Here is a 26,428-nt window from a genome sequence, read left to right as displayed (position 1 = left end):
GTCTGCATAATATTGTGTATAAAGTGTTGGATTGAGCATGCATTACAATATAATACTCTTTAGCTTTAGTTACAGACACCCATGCATGCTTAGATACTTTGATCATCTGGGAAGTCAGACAGCACTGAACAAATTAATAACAGGTGCGCTCTCTTCTCATTGCAAACAAAGTATATTTCAAGCATTGCTGTCGGCTTGCATGGTGGAGATGTTTTATTACATGAACATTATTTTTAGGGAGAACAAAATGAGAAACTGTAAGACTTTACTGATGAATTAAATGTGTATTGGTCTTTTCTGACTTTAGCCTGAAGTCATCCACAGAAATATAAATAAATATCTGTGTGCCTGGCTGACTGTAAATGTAACTCTCAGGCCTTGGTCCAATTCATTGTTTGTTGTTGTCCGCTTAAAGGCGAATGTCTGCATAACTTTAAGATTGTTATAGTTACTCTAGTTGTAGTTTTGAAGCAGCCTACTTTACTTGAGTATTTTTTATTTATACTTCACAAATCTACTCTAGATACCAGAGGGACATTTTCAACTTTTTACTCAACATTTATCTTACAACTGTAAGCCATATTTTCACATTTCATGTACACATTGGTAATAGTTGTAATTAACTTATACTTTTATTTAAATGGAGTAATACATCGAACAATTGTAGTAAGTGAATGATTAGATTACAAACCTTAAATACAGGGTATAAAATAGTGAAAGTAAGATGCACTTCTACCAACAGCAGTGAAATGCCACTAACACCTCGACGTATAAGTTGTATTAACAAGTCAATAATGTGATATATAATACACACTCATAAAGGTACTTTCTGTATAAGAGTACTTATTGTTTTAAATATATTTTATTAATGATGTTTATTTACTTGACATAATACTTGTTCCACCCATAGGCTGTGTATAAACAAGCAGTTGGAGAAAAAAAATATTCAGGTCCTTTTGTAATATAAATGAACTAAAGTATTAAAAGGAAAAGTAGTCATTATGCAGAATACCTCTGCTTAGAGTTACTGGTACTGTATGTTGCTTTACTTAGATGGCAATAAATAAACAATGACATGTATTTTAAATCAGGACGAGAAAATTAACTGTAGTTGCAATAGCTGTGAAATATAGATATAGTACAGTATTTTGTTACTTTCCAGGAACAAATGTATGAATATGTGTGTTGGCTAGTGGCCGTTAGTAACCTTTACTGAACTCTCGCGATGCTACGAGGCGGAAGACATCAGCCGAATCCTCCGTACGAGTTAACTGGAGCCGCTTATGTTGTGCAGCAACCAACGGTAGTTTGAAGAAGAAGAAAAAGCAGGAGGGCGGTGAAGTGTTTGTTTTCACAGTAAGTCAGTGATAGGAAGTCGCTCGTTGTTCGTCTCTGGTTTGCCTGTTCGGTTGAGGATTAACGTAAGTGTGTGTTTTCATGTTGTGCAGTTTCCAGTGTGTTTACGTGAGGACTTCCAACTGGCGAATCGCATCAGTTCGCCCGGGAGGGTCATCGTCAGCGACGACACCCTCTGCTCCCATAACTGTTTAGAAAATGACCGGAGAGAAGATCCGCTCCCTGCGCAAAGACCACAGGCCGAGCAAGGACGAGGATTTACTGGAGCCAGACGAGGAGGCTGCAACCGGGACGTTCACCGCCTCCAAGACGAACAACAAGAGCAGGGCGAGTAAAATCTTCAGCAATCACAAGTTAATCAAGTCTTCATCCACTCAGCAGCAGCAGAACCAACAGTCGCAGATCAATGCGAACACCAACACATTGTCAACATCGGAGGTTATCGATGACAACAACAAAAACCCCATTATCCGAACCGGGCAGGACTTCCCGGTGCATGAATGTGTGTTCAAAGGAGACGTCCGACGCCTGTCCTCACTCATACGGACGCAGAATATCGCCCAGAAAGATCTCCACGGTAAGTCGACCAGCCGCTCATCTCTTAGCCCTGTAGGCACTTATCACGATCCATCAGTTTCGAGGTCCAGCGAAGCTCTGTTTTAGTGAGCTAATAGGCCACCGGTCCCTAGTAGGCGAGGCTTCTCCCCGCAAAGGCCAAAATGACAAATATTTAGATCACCATAGTTTCTTCAAATCCAGTGCCTTCAAGTCAACAGCACAGTGAAGTATTTAAGAAGGATTGCTTTGCTCCAATGCCTCCTCTCACCCTAGCACTGGAATTCCTAATTATTAAGAGCTAGTCACAGAAACCCTCTAAAATAAGCCATCTTTGATAAAAGCTCATTAGAAGTTGGTCCACAGCCGTTGTATGTGTTTAGGGATTATTTGCAAGACCTTTCCCAGACTGATGGCCCCTCTTCTGCAGGGCAACGTTTGCTCAGATTACACCAGAAACCCTCCCAGAACTAACAAAAAGACACAATTGTGTTGTTCCGGTTCACGTGCTGAGACAAAAGATGGCCTGCATCAGTCAGCCCAGGAATGTGGTCGGTCTTCAAATCAAAGCTCTGACATTGTAAACCAACAGATTGCCAGAAGGGGTATTTGCCTCTCGTTTTGTTTTGGAATTTGAGCCTGTATTGGGTTTTTGCTAGTCTTCTTGAGGGTTGGTAGGGTTCAGTGGCAGCTGTTCGTGTGTTTACACACACATTAGTTTATCTTCCACTGGAGACCCGCTGAAGCCTGACTGTCACATAATGTCATTAGCATCAGTCACCATGTTTACAAATGATGAAATATAGCTCTATTAACCATTGTATAACCCACCATATACACACAGTTAATGGTTCTAATGATGTGATTATTGATTGATCAATTCATCCACATCCCAAAAAGACCTTCCTCTCACTTACTGTACCAGTAGTTGTATCAAACCATTCAATCTCATTAATTAGCTCCAGTTTTCTTTTTGTTGTCCAGTTTAATAGGCTGCAATAATAATTTTATTATTGATTAATCAGAAACATTTTGGATTAATCTCTGCAAAATATCAAACAATAGAATAATGAAAAATAGATTTTAAATGACTAGTCCGTCAAACAAAATGTAAGATATTACATTTTCAGTGATTATAAACAGTGAAAAGCTGAACATTGTCACCACCATTAATTGTTTTAATATTCAAAATTAATAGATTAATTCACAAAAGATTCAGCACTACATTTTTCAAACGTTTTGCAGAATAAATACTGCCAATGAAAACGGTTGACACTATGATCTGGATTATCTACCAGTACACTGATTTGGGAAAGCCACATTGCTATAATACAAATTAAATTCCTTTCACCTCCATTGACATCTTGGCGTCTCTGTTTATCACAACATGGTGTGGAACTGCTATCTGATTCCCTGCTTGGATGTTCACGTACATCAGGGCTTCTACTAGCCAGGCCCTCCTTTCTCTGAATGTTTGCCCACCACTCTCTCTCCCTGGAAAAGAAGCCTGAAGGAGCTGACATGCCCGTTTGGCTTCCACCTTGAGGGGTTCATGATTATGAGGCACATTTCATATTCTGGGGTGAAAAACTGTGCTTCTCCACACCTGACTTGTGTTCAGGATGTTGTTCATGTCTGAAATTATGGCTTAATGAAGCACAAGAGCCATCCTTAGCATAAACCCTAACACTATATTAAAAAAAACTAGAGCACATGGCATCAGCGGTTCTGGCCGGCTTAAGGCTCTGGGGCCCATGCTCTGCCCATTGAGCACTCTGCAAAAGTAGTGCGCAGCAGTGAGATGGCCAACATGTCGTACACTGTAACTGATGTACATGTAATCAACCATCAACCACGATTGGGCAAAGTCTTTAGCATGATTTAAAAACCCTTATTTGATATACTTTTTATTTTTTATTCATTCAAATATGGCTGGGTGGTTAATAACAAAAAAATTCTACTGTATTGTAGCTTTACCCAGAATCAAAATGCAGCATATTTTGGGAGTGCAGTAGATTAATACATAATATAATATTGATTGTCACGATAGGAGAACACTCAATAAGCATATACTTACCATATCTTGTAAAATTTAGTGGACTCTGCCTCCCAAATTAAACATCTAATTCACCAGGCATAAAGGCACAGTGCTTAGACTGTTTGTTATTGTGATTATCAAAAGCAGCTGACAGATTCAGTTTGTTTTTCTCCTCTTCAGGAAACTCACCGTTGCATCTCGCCGTTATGATGGGGCACAAAGGTGAGTAATGTTTGTGTTTGTCTCTCTGCTACTTTCCAATTTAATCTCTTTGCTGCTGTTTTTGTTTCCGTTTATGTGTGTTTCAGTTAGTTTTCTCGCATGTGTCTTGCTAAGCTCCACCTTTTGACCATTTGTCATAGATCACCACATCCCACCCCAAGTGAATTATTGCCCGGTCAAAGACAGAATACTGAAGAAAAGATGTTATTATTATGACCTTCTCTTCTATTTAATACATGGAAGAGAAATAACATATTTAATCAGTGTGGATTGGAAAATGATGATACTGCAAGAAATAGGATCCTCTCAGTGGCTAAAGTCTCTTGTTCTGATTGATGTTCCACCGTTGACTCAAGTTTGCGAATGGAATTATTAGTTGAGATGAGAGATGTCATTTTCAACTTCCATAATATTTGCTTCGTGAGCTATTATTATTTTTCTGATGGCCTCTTTTGTCCTGAAAAGTTTACTCCGTTATTAGTTTAAATCAGTTGTACTAACGATCTCACATAATATGTTTGACTTAAATGGTACAGCTATGTGTATTGTCCAAGTAGGGAAATTAGAAAGTGTAACTAGTTGAGTATTTACGAAACAAACTCTAGAATAACAATCAGTTGGGAGTAGAGGATGCATATCTCATGATGAATCGAGGCTTTATAGAAGTCTTTACATGATTTTGTTCTTAGCTGAATTGCACAGGTTCGACTGAAAGCTTGTGCATAAAATATTCATGCAATGCAAAGAGACTTCAGAACATGCTATTGAAAAATTAATCTCCCCTCGTCTGCAGCAGGTTCTCAGTGAACAATTCAAGCATAGGGTTACTTGTTCTGCACATTCCCATTATTTTAGTGTCTGTCATTGGAGCATGGTTTCAATTGATTTCACATCCCCGTCGACGAAGTGAAGGCCTTGGCACTGCCTATCGGTAAACCAGACAGTGGACGGCCGAAGTGTAGTAGCGGATGGGACACTATGGAATGTATTGTGCTAATGAGGTTGTCTATCTGCCTGAGCTGCTTGCCAGTCCTCTAGGGAGGCTCAGACTAGACAAGCTGAAGGCTACAGCATGAGATCATAGTCTGGGTGTGGCTGGTCTGTCGGGATGGAGAGGACAGGCTCTCTTTGTGTATGGCGTGGTGTTTATTATGTACCAGACTAGTAAGGACACAGTGATGCGTTTATTGCAGCCCAAGCTGACATTATTTTAACGTTTAATTTTGTCTGACCAACACTCCACAACACTATACATGCAGCCTAAAATGTTATTTTCGTCCTGAATGCATTCTCTGCTAAGGAAACTCACTGTAAATTGAAACTTGCAGTACACTTATTACTGTATTTCACACCCAGTTTTGTTTTGAAACTGCAGTCAGAGGTATAAGATAAACACGGTTTCTGTCATGTCCCCTCAAAGGACAGAACATGTTTTCCTTTTGTCCAGGGGTTGTGACATCTGTTCCTGGGGCCACAAAGATAAAAATCACTACATATTTTAAATTGGTTTCAGAGATAACAACCTAGAGAGTGTTTGGAGCCAACCAGCCACTCTGGCGAGTCTTCCTCTGAAACGGCACAAAAGCACATTCATCAGGAGAGGAGATTAGAGTCTCATTACTGTATATTAAGAATAACATTGGTTTGGGATCATCTGCAAAGCAAACCATGAAACATTAAAGGGCATCAGTTTTGCCTCAGAGACTACGACAATGGGATTCTTCAAGTGCTGTTTGATTCGGTCAGTGAGTGTGTGTGATCGATGGGGAGTGAGTGAAAAAGCTATTTTATAGAAGTACTCAGCCTGGATAGGAATGGGTGGTGATGGTGGGGGTTTTACCAGCCCACAGAGCCTTTTGTCAAGTGCCCCATCTGTAGCCACTGCACGTAGTGAAGCAATAGATTAGCACTTTATTTCTCCAACCTCATTCCTCTGTTAGAGTTGTACTGTGTGTGTCTTGAGCAGGACCTCCATACGGCTGCTGCTCATGCAATTAACCCAGAAACCCACAAGGAGACTTCCTTTCAATACTTTTACGACTGCGTTACAGATCGAATCAGACAGCAAACCACTGCTTTAAAAATTTAAAATATCTTTACAAATTGATTCAAATAAATCACTTACATCTGTTTGATTATTGTTTACTAGCTTACTATGAGTACATTACAGAGGAAACCCGTAAACAAATATATATGTGTATAACATGATAATAATACTGTATTATGAGACAACTAGTCAAGTGTCCATGGTCAGAAAACAGCAACTATGTTAAATAATCATTTTATAGTTTCAGTTATTGAATAGTTCTGACTCAAAATTAGAATCTTTCCCAAGACATAATTTATGTCTAAGACCTTGATGACTCTAGATTTATCGAGATATAATAATGCTAATCAGTAGAACAAACATTGAACACATTTAAGTATATAAAACAAATGTTTTAACCCATGTGTCCATACATTATTGTTATTCCAATCATTAGTCAAATCAAATCTATATAATGGTTAATCCCCAAAGCCAGACAGGCTCCTCGCAGTACCTGAAAGTCTGAAGCCAGACCAGACGCTGGCAGGTTGGCAGGACACATAGCAGAGTGATACAGTATATAGGTCAAAGGCCAGGCGGAATACAGGGCTTACATCGGAAAGCAAATGCTCATGCACATGGCCGCCAGTATTTTCTCAACATAGACCTCTATAATCAGCTGCTCCACCCTCGGGCCAGGGTATGGATCAAACAAATGCATAAAGACTGAGGTGTTTTGTTTGCTGATGTAAGGCACTTTACAGTTACATCCACCCTTTCTAGTGCCAACGCAGCATTTTTATTTAATGAAAGCATGCAGTATGGCCAATGTTATTCTGTCTTTCTGACGTGCTGAGCACAATAGTCAAGAGCTTAACATACAAATGACATGGAATAGGGTTGGGCTGAAATGTCATAAGAAAACCAATTCAGACTGGTCATGAGCCAAGTTCTTGAACCTCAGCTGCTCCCCTGGTGTGAACTCCATGTCTTAGTTCATTTTGATTTCTTTGCCGTGCTTCCACATGGAAGCAAATTGTACATTATAGCAAATGCCTTGCTGATAATTGCTTCTGTAAATAATGTAATGCTTTAGGTGCTGTCACAACACACATTTTATATAACTACACTCCTGAGATAGCCACATTCCTCTTTGTTTTGTTTGTACTATTTTTAATAGTATCCACACAAAATGTATTCCTCTTTCATAAAGAATGCATGAGACCGTGGCCTCTTTGTCATTAATAAAACATTGAGTATGCAGATCAGAGGGGTGATGTGCTATTTAAGACTATGTGACATTGTTGCTACTGTGTCTGTTACGTTCTCTTTTCAAAAGGTAGAAGTTATTATTTCTAGTTCTAGGCACCAGGTTGGCTCTGTGAATACACCACTTGAGGCAGGTTTATTTTAATAGCTGTCATACTGATATTAAGCGGAGAAACAAGTCTGAACATGAGGGCAGTAACCTGTTTGAATTTTTATAAGAGACTAATAGGGTTGGCTCAGAGGTTTGAAATGAAAACAGGCTTGTATTGGGAGATTGTTGAAAAGGTCGGTCAAACGGCTATAATAGTCACTCCCCATCAAGTCAGAGCCCTACATATCCACTCTGCAGCAGACTGTTAGCGGTTTGCTTGTGTTCACATGTGACAGCTCCTGCCCAGCACTGAGACCGAGTCGTGCAGACGCCAACATTATAATGAATGATGTCACGACAAAACTGACAGCTGAGCCGGAACAACAGGCTCCATTTTTGGCTTGCTGTAGTTTGTGGACAGGCTGCCCAGAGAGTGAAGGGATTTTGCGCTGCACTTACTGCTGATCTTGCCATTGAAAGCGGGATGAAGCTCTTTGGCTGATTTCCCATTGTTAGAATTCAAGCACAGCACCAGCGGATGTTTGACATTTTATTCCTGAGAATCCTTCCACATGTTTTAGCAGTGTAGATTCAAAAGTGGGATGCTGAGTCTTGTGTAACTGTTGGTGCCATATGGCTCTTTGGTTAACAGGTCAGCTGACATGTCAATCCTACACACAATTTGCTCATCTATAAAACCAGGATATTTATCGTTGATGTGACTCTACAGGAAACATCTTCAGCTTGTATCACACATTTTCCAGCAGTCAAAAAAAAACGTTGTATATAAAATATACTGCAAAGTGATCGGATGCATTTTTAATGAAAAATAAATGAAAGAAGTGTGATCAGATTAAACATTTGTGCAGGAACAGGGAGCACTAAGGAAAAAGTAAAGTAGTAGGACAAGTGTCTTAGTATTCCTTTTTGGTTGGTTCATCTTGTGAATATGAGCTGGACACAAAATTAGCGCTGGGCGCAGTGTTGGTATGGAGTTAAAATTTAGTTTATTGGGCCTTGATTATGAATTAAATGATGAAAAGTGATGAGAAAAAGCCGCTCCTAAGAATTGTGGGATGTTGGGTCAGTCTCAACTTAAATTAGTTTAAGGATCTTGTTGATTTCTTTGTCCTGTGCACATTTGAAGCCAAACACATAATTTTCCTTCTTAGTCTTGACATTTTGTATTCATGCGTTGTGGAGGAGTATTATCAGGATGACACCAGAAAGTCAAATGAGGAAAGTAATTAATTAAAGTTTGTTCACCCGTTGGTGTGTGTGGTCTTTAATAAAGGTCCTTTCTGCTTAATACCACACCCCTTTTCTTCCGTGCCATCTGTTTCTCTTTGTGTATTTTGGTCTCCTTGTTCACAAAATAAAAATGTCCTGGTACCTGTGAGTTGTCTCTGAGACTCCTTTTGATGCATAATTCCACTATCACTTCGGAGGAATGTGTTCATACTTCACCTCTCTTTATTACCCAGATTAAACGTGTTTCCAGTGCCTCATGCTTATCAGAAAGCTGCAGCCAGGGTTTTAATTGGTGGTCAGAGAAAGAAATCCACTTTCAATGTTGCTTTTCTGCTCCTCTTTGTAGCAGAACCACCTCTTACAGATTTGCGGATTTTTATTATTTATTTAATACAGACACACACACACACACACACACGTTGACTGCTGTTATATTCCAGGGATTTAAGACGACAAAAAAACAAAAACAGACCTTTTATTATGGGAGCAACGACCGACGCATGTTTGTGAGGCACATTGTGAGTTGTTTTTGCTGCTGGTGTTTTATTTGCATACTGTAGTCTTTGTTTGTCTTAATTATGACTTAATTAGTATAACTTCTCATTTAAAGAGAGTTGTTATGATTTAATGTAATTATCTACCCATCTGACTGTCTCTTATAGAGTGTGCCCACCTGCTGCTGGCCCACAATGCACCAGTGAAGGTGAAGAACGCTCAGGGATGGAGTCCCCTTGCTGAGGCCATCAGCTACGGAGATCGACAAATGAGTAAGTATCCGACTGACTGAGAGGCACTGCTTGGCAATACACTGAAACCCCACACCATACACTGAGTTGATGTTGGTCACTAGGCAGATTTACTGAAATATGCCCATTTAATGTGGCTCAGTTTGGGTTTTCCAGTGTAAAAACAGAACAGTGATGGGGTGAGAATAGAGTCGATCAACAGTCCCTGGCACTGCCTTATCTGCCGGCCATGATGGTCTGCCTACTTTGTCCCTCAGAGAGAGAGGGAACATTCCTCAAGGCCCTCTGGCTTTTGTGCTTCTATGAAAGGCAATTCATTGGATTTCTCTCTCTCTCCCCTGATAGGATGATTGTGCTCAAGCCCCTGTCTCGCCCATGGTTAACTCTCGGTTGCTCACAGTTCATATTGTTCAAACTTTGATTTTAAAATGTTTTGAATATTTTAAAGATTCATTTTTATTTCAAAATTGATATATCCATGTTAAGTTGGCCTTCAAAAAAACATGCCAGTAAAACCAATCATGTTAGTTTTTTATAGGTACTGGGTGTTTGGCAACACCTTTCTACACCTGGTTTTCTGGAATATACCTTTAAGACTATATAGTTATTCTTTATCTCAAAGCCTACTTTTATGTGACTAGTTTATTTTGTCCACTGTCTATTTCAAGCTCTCGATACTTGTAACAGGAAGGCCTGAGGTTTGTGTGGTGGAGCTCTGTAGCAGTGGTGAGAATCTAAATACGTGTTAAAATGAATGACAACACTATTGCTACAAAACTACCGCCAGACTGAGTTGGTAAAGGGCAAGTGGAGTTGGAACATCATGTTTAATTAATTACTGAAACATGAAAAGCTTTTTATGTTATTTCAAAAGAGTCCTCGTTTTGTTTTTTTGTCTTTTCCATTGTCTTTGAATACCTGAGCACGTGAGCAGGCAGGGTCACAGTCTACAAACGGAAACCAGAACACTTCTGATACCCACAACTTGCCCAGCGGCCTAGTGCCTACAGATTCTGCATATCATAGCAATACGACTATGATAAAGCTCAAAGGCAGAATGCATTTGTCCAATTTTCTCAAGAAGACTTAAGTCCACCAGAATGAAATAGTTGGGGCTTATTAGCGCTGCCACTTGGCACCAATAATGAGCCAACTAGTGTCTCCTGACTGCATCCTCTAACTCTCTAAAGCCACTTACCTGTCACTAAGTGTCTCTATTGACTGAAGCCTTTAATTAACTTTAATTAAGCACTATTTCACTTTACCATTGACAGGTCCTCACCTCGTCTAGCTTGTACAGACAACCGTGCCATGCAGCTACACGACATATTGGGTTTATCTCTCGGTTGCTGCAGTCACCTTTGCTTTTGCATGCTAAATGCAGCATGTTTGCCGCTTGTGTCTGAATATTGTCAAAAGACATTCTGCGAAAAACAGAAACACTCTGACTGAAGTTATGTGTGACAAAATGATCTTAACTCAAAATACACTTTTTTTTTAAGGTTTTAAAACACATCTCAGTCTTCATCAACAAATGTGAAATAAGGACTATGAGGTTGTGAAAAAAGACCCTCCTTACCTTGCTCAGACTGGGCTTCCTGGATCAGATCTCACTGACATCTGAAGCAACACGCCTCAAACCTAGCACCCTGAATAATTTTAACACAGGGCAGACGTGGGTCTGAATGCCCCACAAAAGCTCTCCTTTCTAAAGGTAGAAGTTATTGTTTTCATTGTCCCGGCAACTTTGGTACTGGACACCATAAGGCAAATGTGCACCATGCGAGGGATCAAAGTAGGAGTGATTCGAAGACCTCTATGGAATAGCGTTCAGGGGAGGAGCAATTTCACATGGACTTGTACCTGCTCTTCCTGCCAGGGAGAAGAGTTTGTAGGCCAGAGCGCTGCAGGAGATCGGTAGGTAAGCACAGGCTCAACCTATAGCAGACAGGTACAGTCTGCCTATTACCTGAATCAGCCGACAAGAGGAACTCTGCTACTGAAGGCTACTGTTGTTGTTGTTGTTGTTGTTGTTGTTGTCCTTTAACTCTTTGCATTCTTTAATGTTTCCATTTGTCAATCCACATTTGTTGATTTCATGTATTTGTCAACAGAGGTTTTGTCACTTAAAGTTTTATCATTTGAACAAGGAGGCACAACTTAATACTTAAAATAGTTTTTGTTGCGTGTTTTGTTTAATAAAAGCTATTTCTGTCTTTCCACTCTCACAGCTGGATTTTCTTTATCAGGAGTTCATTTGAAGCCACAGTCATGTTGGTGTTTATTAGACGAGGAACTGCTTTCATTGTTTCTTGCCTTGCGCTTTTTATTGTTCCTCCATTTAATATGGCCGCTTTGCGTCTTTTTAGATTTCTAGTAAAATGTATTGACAATGCTTCAGTACATTTAGATATTTTCAACTTTATTCAGATTGGACTGTTTACTGCCTCTCTGCTTTCTCTACTACACCGTGTCTCCAACAGTCAATATTGACTGTTCTCCGATTGTTGGAGACCTGCCAGCAGCAGCATGGCCTAATTGTTAAGTAGTTGCAGTTTATGGTGATGTAAATACTAATAGTCTTGACTCTGTCTCTTTTCATTAATGTGTGGAGGGGGAAATTATTGACATCACTTGTCTAATTAAAGTCAGATAAGCACCCTAATTAGTATCTCAGTGATTAACTCCAGTGTGGAGAGTCAGTTTGGTTTAGTGTTAAAGAGGTTGGCATTGGTTTGTCGGCCTTTGTTGGCTTTAGTGAGCAGATGGTGAGATTGTACTTTTTTTTGCTTGTCCCGCTGAGAGGCAACGAGGATGAGGAGGAGCTTCATCCCGAGCTTGTCCACCCTCATTAGGGCTATACTTGTGTGTGTCAATTGGCATGTGTGTCGTCATATGCATTAGTGTGTATTGCATGCCTGCCCTGTACTCTTGTTTGACCATCGAGTCCTCGGCACTGCATCCTGAGGATTATCAATAAGACAATATGTTAGACCTGTTAGTCAGAAACTGTTTATTGCCAGGAATGTTTACAGTGTGTTAGTGTATGTTGACTCAGCACATGCAGCACATAACTTATTTAGGCTAATGTTAATGCCATATGTCCTTTATTGCTTTTAGTGTTATTAAAATGTCTGGGTGTAGCAAGCCAAGCATACATTTTTTTTATTACTGCTTCCATTAGTTTACAAGTAACACAGTCATGTTTTTAATTGAATCCCCTCCTTGAGTCATTAAAGTGCCACAATTATTTCAGTGCTCCCATTCCCGTTTTATAAACGGTAATAACATTTTTGTTTGCTAGTTGGATGTGGATCTTTTTCTCTTAGTCCTGCTCGCTACATCCAGAGTGCTGAAGAGTTGCGAATGCTTGTGCAACTCAATTATAGGACGGTCCATACCTGTCGGGTTTGTTGCCCTTTGTTGCCCTTTGTTGCCCTTTGTTGCCCTTTGTTGCCCTTCCTGGAAACGTTTTGATCTCTGCAGGCAGTGTGCAGGGAATGGCCCATCTGACCCTGTGAAGTCAGCGTGTCTCTACACTTAACGGTGGCTTTCGGCTTAAACGGCTGATATTTGCCTTCAGCATGTCACATTGCTGACAGGATAAGGATAGCGAGACAACACCTAAGATAATGGTGTTGACTCACAGTAGATTCCCGCAGGCATAAACATCAGCCTTCACTTTCCTGAACAGTGCTACATTAAGGCAGAATTCATTTTGCCACCTTCAAATTGGTTTTAGTCTTTGTGATATGAACTTTACATTATATATTTTCTTTCCTCAATCAACTAATCATGATTAAGGAGAAACTGGCTTGCATGTCATGCAAAGAATGATGCCAAAACAAGAGCAATATGGTGGATAAATTAGTTTTTGAATTTAGTGAATAAAAGTGTCTGGATCGAATTCCATAAAAGCAAAAGGTTATTTGAAAAAATTCATTCAGCCGTCATGGGAACAAATCCAATTTCTCCAATACGTGTCTTTTTTAAATTTTCTGTGCTGATAAATATGCCTTTCGGTCTCACTCACGCTTCTCTCTTTTTTCTTCTTCTTTTGTCTCCCAGTCACAGCACTGTTGAGGAAGCTGAAGCAACAGTCCAGGGAGACTGTGGAGGACAAGAGACCCAAGCTGCTGACAGCCCTGAAAGAAGTAAGTAGTCCTTACTCCGTTTTCTGCTCTTGATGTCTGGATGTGGCTTTTTTAAACTTTTCATTCTGCTCCCCTTCTTGTTGTCCTGTTTCATCTTGAGTTGCTCGTAATCTCAACAAAGCAAAGCCAGGAGCCACACACATACACACATTATTTAATTAATATTGTTGTGTAAACTGAATACCCATGTGCCTTCCTTTTTTGTTTCCCTTTTGTTTTCGTCTCCATGCTTCCATTGGTAACTGCATGTTTAATGTCACATTGCTGTGAATTGTGGGTAATTCCTCTGAGCAAAGTCCATCTAATGCTGACTTATGGAAAGGGTTCATAAAGAGCTGTCTGCCAGAGAGTCCTCAAACACTCAGCGATGTGACAGCGGGACAGCCCTAAACCCTCACAGAGTTAGAAGGGATTCAGAAGATTGGGATTGGGCCAAAGGCTCACATTTGGATCTATGGAAACTGAATGTCTTTGATACATCATTTTGATTCCTACTCCGAAAATAATTCTTCCTAATTGTTTGTACAATTGGTCTAGTTTCTAATTTGTCATTGTTTTTGTTGCATGCAAATTAATTGCACCCATTGCTTCTTACAAATATATCTAATTTTCTATTACAAATCGCCCTGTATTTCCAAATGTTCCCCTCAGTTTTGCTTGTGATTGAGATTTGTATTTGTCTTCACGTCCAGCTCGGAGACTTTTACTTGGAGCTTCACTGGGACTTCCAAAGCTGGGGTGAGTAAAGCAACGCCTTCTGCTTTCTTACAAAAGATGCAGAAAACATTGTTTCAAAGATGCAATCCACTCTGGAAATTAACCATGTGTCCTAGTAAAGGTGTAGTCTGAAACACCAACAGAAGAATGTGTAGTGACAGGAAAATGTGATGGAATCTGCCAACGTCCGTCTGGTTACAGAGTGGTAATCTGTGCCATAAGGGGCATTAGTTGAAAATGACATCCCTCCTTTTATGATTATATCGGGACTATCTGCTTATACCAGACGCATAATTGGGCCTCCAGCTGCACTGCATTTACAAAGCAGATGAAATATACAAAGTGACTAAATGTATCTTGTTGTACTGGTATAGCAGCATTTGCTTAGTTGGCACACGTCTGGCCTCACAGTCTGAGCCAGGACTGAATTCTGTGTACTCACTGTATCAGTGTGAATTATTGACACGGTGGACATGTCACAACCCGGCTCAAAGGCAGCAACAAACAAGGAGACAAACGAGCGGCCTGCTAACAAAACCAGTCAAATCAACGAAAAGTGGAGTAATCAGTAGTGCAGTGCATGTATGGGTGTGTGGCAGTGCATCGAAATACAAAAACAAAAGATCAGGCAGCAATGGTGTCAAGGCCAGCGACACACCGGATGTCCTCCCCCCCCCAGCGAGAGCGAGCCACATGCAGAGGGCCTTCTTATGGCCAGGCCGCTCCAGCTCAGGTGTGGCTCATCCCGTCTGACGACGCGCCAATCAGCACCTGAAACATAGAACTGAACAGTGACACCTAGGGCATTGGGAGGCGGGTCGTCACAGACACGATTATGTAATGAATGCATTAGTAACTCAACGTAAACTGTTTGTGTAACAATGTATTTGTAATGGCATTTGTGTAGAAAGTAAATTTATTTGTAAGTGAGAGAGATTAGAACTAAGAGAAGCATCTGGTTTAAACCAACACAGTCCCGCAGATCTGAGTTTAAAGTAGTCCTTCACTGTACCTCTGGATGGAACAGCAAGTAGTGTCTGTCTTTCAAGAAGTAATACGATATTTAGCTACAGACTTACAGGCCTACATTTCTAAATTTAGACTTTGTTTCACATGTGCTTACTGTTTCTTTTCACGTTGCAGTGCCTTTGCTCTCCAGAATCCTACCTTCAGATGCATGTAAGATCTACAAGCAGGGCCTCAACATCAGGCAAGTCATGTCAAAATGTGTGTTGTATTTATGTGATGTTTGAAGACAGCCCAACAGCTGCTTGATAACAGGATTATATGTTGTGGTCTTGAGCCGAAATGAACAAGATCACCACATATGGAAACCACATCAAATGAAACAGTAACATCTTTTTTAGACAGCCTTTTATCGAGGTACTTTATTACTTTTGAGTCCTTCTACTTCATCTGTCATCTGCTCATAACAACCTCTCCCCTATGTCTCCTCTCTCCTTTCTCTCTACCTCCCCGTTTTCTCTCCTCAACCTAATTTGGTTAACTAGAGTGGGAAGTCAGTGCCCGGCAGTATGAGGAAACTGAACGGTGATGCCTCTGCGCACAGACCTTTCACTTCTGTGGTTTTTCAATCTATGTGAGAGGTCTCATAGAAGGAGCGTTACAGTGACGTGCTGCCGAGATATTTGCCACAGTCAAAGGGAAGTTGACACAAGGTCACACAAATTAATCTACCGCAGGAATCCAACATGTGGTGTTTCATGGTCCTGTGGGCAAAGATCTAACACCAAGCAGCGCTCAGCAGCCCGGAGGTTCGGCACATCAACACTTGGGTTCCATTTGTATTACTCGGTTATATCGTAGACAAACGCTGGCAGCCTTTTATTCAGCACATGCACATGCTTCTGTGTTTGCGTATCATAATATATCAACTGTTTCAATTTCAAGAATGAACTCGACTCATAAGAGTGTGTTTGAGTATCTTCATGCTGGAGTGTGTCATTGTTCTCTGAAACGGCTCCTGGCTGTCTAATTTGGTATTCAAAATGCCCTCTTGTTATCCTGGAGTTGCAGGGAGGAAAAGAGAGCGAGAGGGTACAATAAAAAAAAAAAACTGTCACAGCAAGTTAATTTACATTCTAGAGCTACAATGTGTCAGGCCTGCACAGAGCACCTTCCACTTTGTGTCTGGTCTTCAAAAGCAGATCAGCTATTCTCTTTGCTGTCTCATTCCATGACAAGCCACACATTGCCGGTAATCATTGCCGGTCTCCCATGGCAATGATTACCACACACATTGTCTCTAAACTCTGAGCAAAGGTGTGAGAGCACAGTTTTTTTTTTCCTTTTCACATGCCAGTTTTGACACTTTGTTTGCTGATGTCTCAGTGGTGGCCAAAGTTAACTCGGTGCAGCTCTTTTACAGTCATCCTCTGTTTGTTTGTCTGTATGTGTTCTTCTTTCATGTATCTAAAGTTCCCACACTAAACCTACTCTCTGTTTCTGAATATGTGTGTGTTGTTGAGTGTAGATTGGACACTACCCTGATAGACTTCACAGACATGAAGTGTCAACGTGGGGACCTCAGTTTCATCTTCAATGGCAATGCCGTCCCCTCCGAGTCCTTTGTTGTGCTGGACAACGAACAGAAAGTCTACCAGCGGATACACCATGAGGTGTGTGAGACGCACGCTGAAACAAGCCTGAAACTTGCAGCTACTGATGTTTGCAGTGTTCATAACAACCCACATTTTGCGGCAACCGGCAATTATTTTCATCTCAGCTGCCAAATATTCTCTCGTTTCATGATTTTGTCGAGATATATTTCCCAATATGTTATAAAATGTGTTTTTTTTTTTCTTCCAACTAACAGTAGGAAGAAATAACTGGGGTGTTTCTTGAAGTGTGGTTGTATGAGGCACTTATGTAAAGCATTGAAGAAGCTTGGACAATGATTATATGGATGAATTGATTATCAAAATGATTGCAGATACATTTTCTGTAAATTGACTAATTGTTTTAATTTTAGCGCATTACCAAACTGTTGGTTGTAAAGAACAACATACTGGCAATTTTTCTCTAAATTCTTTTTGTAGTGGGGCTTAAATGTATGGTTTGTTCTGATGGTGATTATGAGAATGAAATCAAACAGGTCTATCCCCTGACGACCATGAATCTTTTCAGTAAATGACTGTGTTCCTACATATTTACAACTGTTTCTCGCAATCTGGCCAGTACTTAATATCTTGAGTTGGATGCCTTTTTACTTTCCTGACACTGTCCTGTATTTTCAGGAGTCCGAGATGGAGACAGAGGAGGAAGTGGACATACTGATGAGCAGCGATGTCTACTCTGCAACTCTCTCCACCAAGTCCATCACCTTCTCCAGGGCGCAGACCGGCTGGCTGTTCAGAGAGGACAAGACGGTCTGTGCCCGTTGTTGTTTTGTGGTTGTTCTTATCATGATATTACTCCCAGCTTTTCTAAAAGTCAGTTGTGGGTCACAGGGTTCCACCAGGATGTGTAATTTCTGGAATTTTTACGGCTTGACCCAGACAGAAAGTTGGGAATTTCAACCATTCGCTGTATTAAGCAGGAAATGAAAGCTACACAGATAAATATCAGCACGTATATTACAGATTATGTGTAACATCAGTTGCAAGAAATTAACCTCAACTGTTGAACCCTTAACAGCATGTTTGACCTGAAAAAACATTAGGTCTGCTCTGGGAAGTGCTCCAACAGTGTGCTAGATGTGCTGACTCAACAGAAAGAAAAAACATGGATCCATGTACTTGTACTCTACTTTGAAAGCAATAATGCAGGCAAAGTAAATATAGCAGATCAATTACAGTTTGACTTGTCTGGACAGAATCATAATCTGTTTTCTTTTGTTAATTTTCCCTTTTCTTTCGAACTCTATAGGTAAACCAATTTGGTCACCGTAATATTATTATATTACGTAAAATTATATATTATTATTGTAAATAACCTGTAAATGTTGTTTCTCTGTGCCTTCTTGCTATCTCACCTCAAATGCATTTTTCTGTCAGATTATGACTCTTGTTCATTGCTGTAGACTCCGTCTACTTTCCTCATCATATTTACTGCACGACATCTCCCATAGCAGGCAGCAAAGACAGTAAATAAATCAATGATAACCCGAGTAAGGAACCACAGGTGATAGGCTCAGACCTGCAGGGCAGTGGGCACGATGGTGGTGGATGAGTTATGAGGCTATTGCTTTCCATCCTCTTGACATGTTTAAACGGGAAATTGGTGAGTCAGCGGGACTTATCTAACTGTTTCCTCTACCTCCAGGAGCGCGTGGGAAACTTTCTGGCAGACTTTTACTCTGTGAACGGCCTGGTGCTCGAGTCCAGGAAGCGACGGGAGCATCTGAGCGAGGAGGACATCTTGAGGAACAAAGCCATCATGGAGAGCCTGAGCAAAGGAGGGAATCTCATAGAGCAGAACTTTGAGGTGAGTGGGGCTTCTCATATGACTGATTATTAATTCAATAAAGCACAGAAAGCAGAGCAACTTCCACCAGAGAATCGAATGTAGGGCCTCGGTCCACAATTCCGCCGCTATCATCACCCATGATTTGATTATTGGGTTTCCAAGGCTCCATTAAGCATCACATCGCAAACGTCCTATCATAGATTGTTACTGGAAACCTGCGTGTTGATAACCTGTTACACAGGGTCCAATGACTAACATCCACCATGACATTCTTAAAAGAAGCCACAGAATCATTCCCGACTGCCGCACTGAACAACATTTTTTTTCAAAAAACGGCAGAACCAGAGGAACTAAAAGCCTCTTTGCTGTTTTCCTAATTTGCACTCCCACGGAAGATTAGGCAAATAGTCAGTCTAACCTGGTTCAACTTCAACTTTTCTATTTGCTAAACTGTGACGGTCACCGACATTGAGAATCCCTATCATCAAAAAGAAGCAAGTCTTAGAGGTTTTCTCGGTGTAAAATATAATACTTAATGGATTAAGTGCAGCTGTATACTTAGAGCAAATATGCCCATTTAAAGTAACCATGACTCATGGAAAATGATATCCCTAAAGTTGCTCTGTTGACAATTATGCTGATTACTTACACCTGCAGCGTAACCAACAGTCAAGTCCTGAAACTGTCCTGTCCCGCTGGAACCTTGGGGTAGGACTTTACTCAGAAAGAGTAAACCTCACAGTTCTCACCACTATGTTCTGTACAAACATAAATCCTGTAGAAACGGCATGGAGATCCTGCCACAGCTTGTCAATCAACGTTGCATGGTTTATTGAAACATTCCTGTTGTGCTGTTGTTTCTTTCATGTTTTATTTGTTTTTGACATTAAAACAGAAAGAAAATCTACCCTCGACCCCTCACTGAGACAGTACCCTCTCCTCATCCACTATGCATGGACCTGAGTCCCAGCACAGCCACCTAGTGGTAGAAGCTACAAAGCTGCTCCGTCACATTCACAGGGATGACTCTACCTCCCACCATCCCCTCACTATAGTACGTTCTAGAGTTTGCTTAGCAAGCTCTTGTCCTTACACTGACCATAAAGCCAGTTGCAAAGTCAAAGCCTCTCAACACTCAATGGGAACCTTTTAACTGGTTGTTTTTTTGTCTACTCCCCCTTGTTCTGTGCTGGGCTTTGTCTCGTCACAGGGTCCTCTGTTTGTCTGTCAGTGTATTTACACTCATTTAAATCAGTGCCCACTCATGTTCAAAGTGAAAAGACCTGTAATTTAGTGTGTCTTGGTATAAATGTTGAAATAGTGTCTCCTTCCACCTCAGCGAAAATGACACATGGAAAGTCGGTGAGAGGAAAGATAGCAGCTGTGGTGACGTAGCGGTGTTTACAGCAGCGAACGAGAGCGGGGCAGATCTGTGGGGGGGCTTTCAAACAGGACTCGACACTATTGATCACATGGATGAAGGCTTAAACCCCCGGTGCAATGGAATGATGGCGGGGTGGGACCGGCAGATCAGGCTTTGGCAGGCTGAGTGTACTCTGTCTTCGTCACAACAACACGCCAGAGCTGATGCACACAGGGCGAGAGCACTTAGCGAGGCCGCAGCCCACGGTGAACACGGCAAAACATCGGTGATGATTTCAGTGTAGGTGGGAACGAAGGTGAACAAAGAAATCGATATATTGTTTGTATTCAGACTGCACGCAGCTGACTCTTGACAGTCAGGTGTCTCATCATCCATATTATAAATTCGCAGGAACACCAAGTTCATTTTAGCAGAAAGTCAATTTTTACGAGAAACGGGACCTAAGTTCTAATTCTGGGTCAGTAGGTAGGTAGGTATTTTATTCAGAAAGTGTAAAACAAGCAGGACACATTTTTACAGAAGAAACATTACAAACAAAAATACACTTTCATGGATGCCACCAAAGATCAAGATCTGTTTCCAATGAAGGAGGTGGCATCCATAGTACGAGCAGGACGTCCACACTCTTGAGTTTATCGAGGAAGGCAGAGTTGAAATCATGTTCCTTAGATTATTTGATTTGAGGAGGATGGCCACTCCTCACATAGCACAGTATTTTTGAATGATTAATGGAAGGACTTTTGCTCCAGCAATCATGTCTTTTAACCACTGGAAGCAAATCTTCCAATAAAGCGAGGGAAAACTGGCCCTGCTTTTGATTATGATTGACTGATGATCTTTGCGAATCCTACAGAGTGCACTGCATCCTTTGGCTTATATATTTGTATACGTTAGTATCTGATGTTTTAATACTGATTGTAATCGTATTATAAGTGCGTATATGTTGTTACAGCATTGGATGTACTTTTCTTTATCGTACATGTTCTGTTTGTCTTTCTGTTTGATTTTTTAGATTGGCTGTTTGCTTTACAGGTTTTGTTAGTGCACTTCAGAAAGAAGAGAGTAAACAGCATTAGAAAGTAAACTGTAACAAAAAAGTAAACAGAGATGATTATTATTAATTTGTAAAGTGTCCACCTCAGCAAATATTCATCTTGGTTGTAAATTAAACCAATGTGAGATGATGTTCTTTCTCACAGTCTACAGCTGCTGTAGAAGTCGAGTCCTGTAGAGTGAATACAAAAGGAGCAGGAACACTGAAGGTCCGGAAATAAGAGCCATGCGTACAAAACTAGATTAGACTGCACTCTGAAATAGGATCATGTCTCAGATATCAGGTGTTTAGTGGAGGACTGAGTTCTATTACTTCAGTTACTCGTGGTGTTACTTTTGTCAGATTTGCTGTTGAGCTGAAATTGGCAGCTGCATATTTTACTAACAGCCCATTGTGAAAAAAACCAGAAACCTGTGGATAAGCCTAACGTTCGACTGACCTCGGTTCATTCAGGAATCATTATGTTTTGTCTGACATGAATAAAAAACAACCGCTGTTGTTGGTCTTTACAAGCAGAACATTCAGTACAGTGATACACATCGACCGTACACAGGAATTGTAATCTCTGTTTTTGTATTCCTTTGTGTTTGACCCTGCAGTAGTTGAGTCTTTAGATCTGCCCATAACATGATGCTCTTGTTTTCTCTGCTCTGCAGCCGGCGAGGAGGCAATCTTTAACTGCCCCTTCACCCAACACTGTTTCCTGGGAAGAATACATTACTGCTGACAATGGAAAGTAGGTTTTTCAGGAGACACCAGACCATTCAGGAAAAATAATGTAATATGTAATGGACATATTGTATTTGTGACTGAACCACTATTTTATTCTCCCTCTCTAAAAGAATGGGAAGTTAGACTTAAGATGAATCAATTTTTTTTAGCAAATATAGTGTTCTCCTCTCGCACATGTCACATGCAATATATATTCTGTATATTTTTTATTTTGTAATTTATTTGAGCAATCATCTCAGATTCAGTGTCACAGGATATTTAACTGCTTGAAGAGCGGTTGTTTCCTCTGACTGATGACATTCACGTACCGTTTAGAACAAAGAACACGGGGGACAAAAAGACGTTCCATGAACATATCTGTACAATTCAGAACTCGTGCATCTGTTTTCAATATTGGCAAAAAATACATATGGGAGATTTATGTCTAGTAACCAGCTGTATGAGCTTTATCATGAAATTATATGCTCTCTCTGCTCAGAGCTCCTCATCTGGGAAGAGAGCTGGTCTGCAAAGAGAGCAAGAAAAACTTCAAAGCAACGGTAGCCATGAGCCAAGACTTCCCTCTGGGCATCGAATCGTGAGTCTTCTTTTTGACTTTGTATCCAGACTGTTATTAAAACGCAGAGAGACATCATTTCCCCAACTTGTTTTCTGTGGTGATAAAAAGAGAAATCACTAATATGTGCAAACCACAAAAAACTTTTTTGTTTGAATTATTTCCTTGTATATTATTATTTTGTATTTGTTATTCTAACACATATTCTAAATTGTTTGTGTACCAGTAATGTGTGACAGTTCTGTCCTGTGGTCTTTAAATGGTTGATATAAGCAACAAATGAATACTGTTGAATTCATTACTGAAATATACAATGATAAACTAAGAAATCTAACAAAATAATACAATGATAAACTAAGAAATCTAACAAAATATGCCACTATCTAAGAACTTAAAATATAGCCAGTAAAATGTTCCCTTAAATTGTATTTATTTCAGTTAGTTAAATTGGCTTGTCAGTAACCATTTGTTGTCTTTCTCAGGTTATTGAATGTTCTGGAGGTCATCGCACCCTTCAAGCACTTTAATAAGCTCAGGGAGTTTGTTCAGATGAAGCTCCCTCCTGGCTTTCCTGTCAAACTGGGTAAGTAGATTCCAATAAGCATGCTGTGTAAGATAGATAGATTTGAAAGGGACTTTTTTTAAATTTCATTTGATATTTTCTCCAACAAAGAAATCTATCCCGGTAGAACCAAATTTAACGTGAATAATAATTCTGCTCGTGTCTCCCTGCAGACATCCCCGTCTTTCCTACGATCACAGCCACCGTGACGTTTCAGGAGTTTCGCTATGATGAGTTTGATCAGTCCATTTTTACCATTCCCAACGACTATAAAGAAGACCCTAGCCGCTTCCCCGACCTTTAACCTCTTACGCTGGAACAGGAATGTGCAGCAAGGGAACATTATGCCACAAAAAACATACTTTTCCAATGACAAAAGGAAAAATAAGCAGCGGTAATTGTTCCATCACAGTTTATGGATTTCTATTGCCCATCACAACCCTGAACACAAGCAGCAACATGACAACCAGAGAGACAAACGGGACCAAAATGGCGTCATCCAAGCAGATGGAGGCTCACTGTGGCAGAGAGGTCTAAGTCTCCCGATAGTAACGAGGTGTTTTGAAGCTCAATGTTGCCGGTTTCTACTCTCACCTTTTAGATTTGGTTTAATCCAGCAGCTGAGGCAGGAAATGCAACTAACTTGGAGGTGAGGGGACATTGAAGTTAAAGTTAGTGACCGCAGAGCAGGTGACCTTTTTGTATATGGGGTATAAGCAGAAGAAAGACAATCGGTTGATGCTATGTATTTAAGTATGTAAGTAATGTTTATAAAGGGAATGTGTTTAGTAAAGCACTGTGTGAGATGTGGGGGAGGAATTCCACCAAAAATGACTTTTTAGGTCCTTTTTCCTGCTAAAGTAAACTTTAAAATAATGTGGGATATTAGATCTGAAGTCAATGTGACATAAACTTGTATATAATCTAATGCCCACCTGTTGGACAGGTGTGTAGGAGAATACAATCACTACTTTTTTTACACTCAATTCCCAAAGATGCCACTTAAAATTCACAACACTGAAAATATTCTTTTTGAAATGTTAAGTGAAGTAGTGTCTTTTGTAGGCAAAAGCCCTAAAAATCACTTTTTGCAGAATTCCTTAAATTGTTTGTGATAGAGAGAGAGAGAGATAGAGAGTGTGTGTGTGTGTGTGTGTGTGTGTGTGTGTGTGTGTGTGTGAGACTGATTTTAATGGGCATGGAGTTGCATCACTGAACTTTTGGGCACTAATAAGATCCATAACAGCCACTCTACAGATCATGAACACTCATTTTGTGATACACCTTTTAATCCTGCATTTTAAATATTATAGTTTAATTGAGGCAATGCTAGAAATGCTGCAGTTTTTAATGGTACCACAAAGTCTTCTCATGTTTTATGGCATGACAGCGCGTGTAAGTAATAATGTCGAAGCCTTTTGTTTCTTACTACACCTTTTTAAAACTGTACAATCATGCTAACATAAGTTAACTTTGGGTTGTATAGTGGGTACATATTAGGACATGAATGAGTGACTTCAACATTCATGCTATCTTTACATCATAACAAGAGCCAGGCTTTTCATTGCGCAGCATGTAAATACACGTTTTATGAACCTTTGTCTTTTATGTTCTCTTTTATTATTCTTTGTGTTTGTGATTGTAAGACGTCCTTTTTGGGATTTTTTGATGTGATGGCAGTTGCTATTTTTGTAAATACTTGTCATGTTTTAAAGGAAAAAAAGAATCTCTTAATTCTTCTGTCATTATTTCCCTTCTGGTTATATCTGATAAACCTCATAGACCTCCTCCAGGTGTGATTAACAAACAATCACCGTCACAGGGGGAAAAGCACAAAGCATCCAAAGTCCAGGTGTTGGATGGAAGTTATTTGTTTATAGCTGCTGCTGTGGTTAATTTATTAATTATGTCGATACCAACAGGTGTGCTCATGTTTGTTTGTTAACTTGCCTGCTCCTGGAGTTTTAAAATGAAGGTGTACACAGATGTGGTAGCTCAGTGTTGTCAGAACAATTGGCTTTTCTTTTCATTTTTTTTACTTTGACTGGCCTTATTCAGTATAACCAAACAGTACATTTCATTTTATACACACGTCACATTACTCCATATGGGCAAAAGCAGCTAACACAACTGGAAGTGTGCCTCCTGACTGACATGTATGACATCCTGCGATCTATTTTATTTCACACTCCTTCCTGTTTTCAGCTGCTTGAATTTCACATGTTTAGGTAGGAAATGTATCATTCATCTACATGTTTGTTGTATAAGTCTGCAAAACTATTTTCATATCAAATGTACTAAAAATAAAAATTCCACATATCTGAGAGAGTCTGGACTCGTGTGTTTCACTGCTATGATTTACGATTGAACCCTTTTTATATGATGAAAAGAGATGAAAAAAGATCCCAGGAAATGTCATAGTATTCTAACAAACAAGTCATTTATATAGTATATCGTCAATAATCAAGTATAGTACATCATAATTGTAGTAATAAAAAAAAAAAATATATATATATATATAGTATGTAATAAAACATTTCAAGTCATGAAAAAGTAAATTGTCAAAGTCTGCTAATGTAGATACATAGTATAACATGTAATACAAATGTCAAAATGTCATTATAGTTTGACATGAAAATAAGTCATTGTACACACAGTAACAAGTCATAATCCTAAAATAGCATGTCATAAAATAGTCAGTCATAGTATTTCATGTAATGTCAAAATAGTCACATGGTAATTCAAAATGTTTTTTATAGCATGTCAGAAAAATGTAAAAAATAATTACTAAATTGACAAAGGATGAAGAAAAGTTATAATATATCATGTTAAACATAGTATCAGTGCAGTTGGCCACAAATCATGAAACGGCCATACAATTTCAATTAAAAATAAACCCGTATAATTTGCCATAAAAAAAGAATGTTATATAACATGCCATCAGATTATGTCAAAAGAAAGCAGAGCATCTTTGTTCTTCGCATATCTTGTGTTTTGCAGAGAACCCAATATTCTTTATCCTATTAATTTGGACATTCAACATTCAATGTTAACAAACTTTGGATAATTAGAGAGCAGGTCTCTGCAGCTTGAGAGCGCTGCAGAGTTGAGCGTTTCATCCGCAGCAGCAGTCCAGGAGCAGATGGCCACACCCCCGACTGGCCAGCAGCATCAGGACCATTCTGGATGCACGCCAACAGGCACTGCACTAGTGTCATCAAAATAAATGTCATAGGAGTTTTTATTTTTATAAAGTGTAGTATGCAGTATAACAATTTTAAAAAGTC

General features: G+C 39.9%; 1 protein-coding gene across 2 annotated transcripts; it reads left to right on the top strand.

Annotated features, from left to right (window-relative positions):
- The first annotated feature begins 1,227 nt into the window (after positions 1-1,227).
- Positions 1,228-25,465, top strand: LOC117729656 (ankyrin repeat domain-containing protein 13C). 2 transcript variants are annotated; one of them, XM_034530931.1, is made up of 14 exons: positions 1,228-1,356; positions 1,449-1,933; positions 4,130-4,171; positions 9,471-9,575; positions 13,623-13,708; positions 14,401-14,446; positions 15,569-15,635; positions 16,920-17,064; positions 17,683-17,814; positions 18,710-18,871; positions 21,948-22,027; positions 22,502-22,600; positions 23,062-23,162; positions 23,315-25,465. In XM_034530931.1, exons 2-14 carry the CDS (start codon positions 1,555-1,557, stop codon positions 23,443-23,445), a joined length of 1,575 nt encoding a protein of 524 aa, XP_034386822.1. In that variant the 5' UTR covers positions 1,228-1,356; positions 1,449-1,554; the 3' UTR covers positions 23,446-25,465. The 2 variants fall into 2 exon arrangements, with proteins under 2 accessions (XP_034386822.1, XP_034386823.1); XM_034530932.1 differs by lacking the exons at positions 21,948-22,027; positions 22,502-22,600; positions 23,062-23,162; positions 23,315-25,465 and adding an exon at positions 19,511-19,906 and having other exon boundaries at positions 1,244-1,356.
- Positions 25,466-26,428: the final 963 nt, after the last annotated feature.

Source organism: Cyclopterus lumpus, chromosome 4, assembly GCF_009769545.1.
Source record: "Cyclopterus lumpus isolate fCycLum1 chromosome 4, fCycLum1.pri, whole genome shotgun sequence".
In the NCBI taxonomy this organism is placed as follows: Eukaryota; Metazoa; Chordata; class Actinopteri; order Perciformes; family Cyclopteridae; genus Cyclopterus; species Cyclopterus lumpus.
The sequence above is the reverse complement of the archived record's forward strand: the minus strand, read 5'-3'. Positions and strand labels throughout refer to the sequence as shown.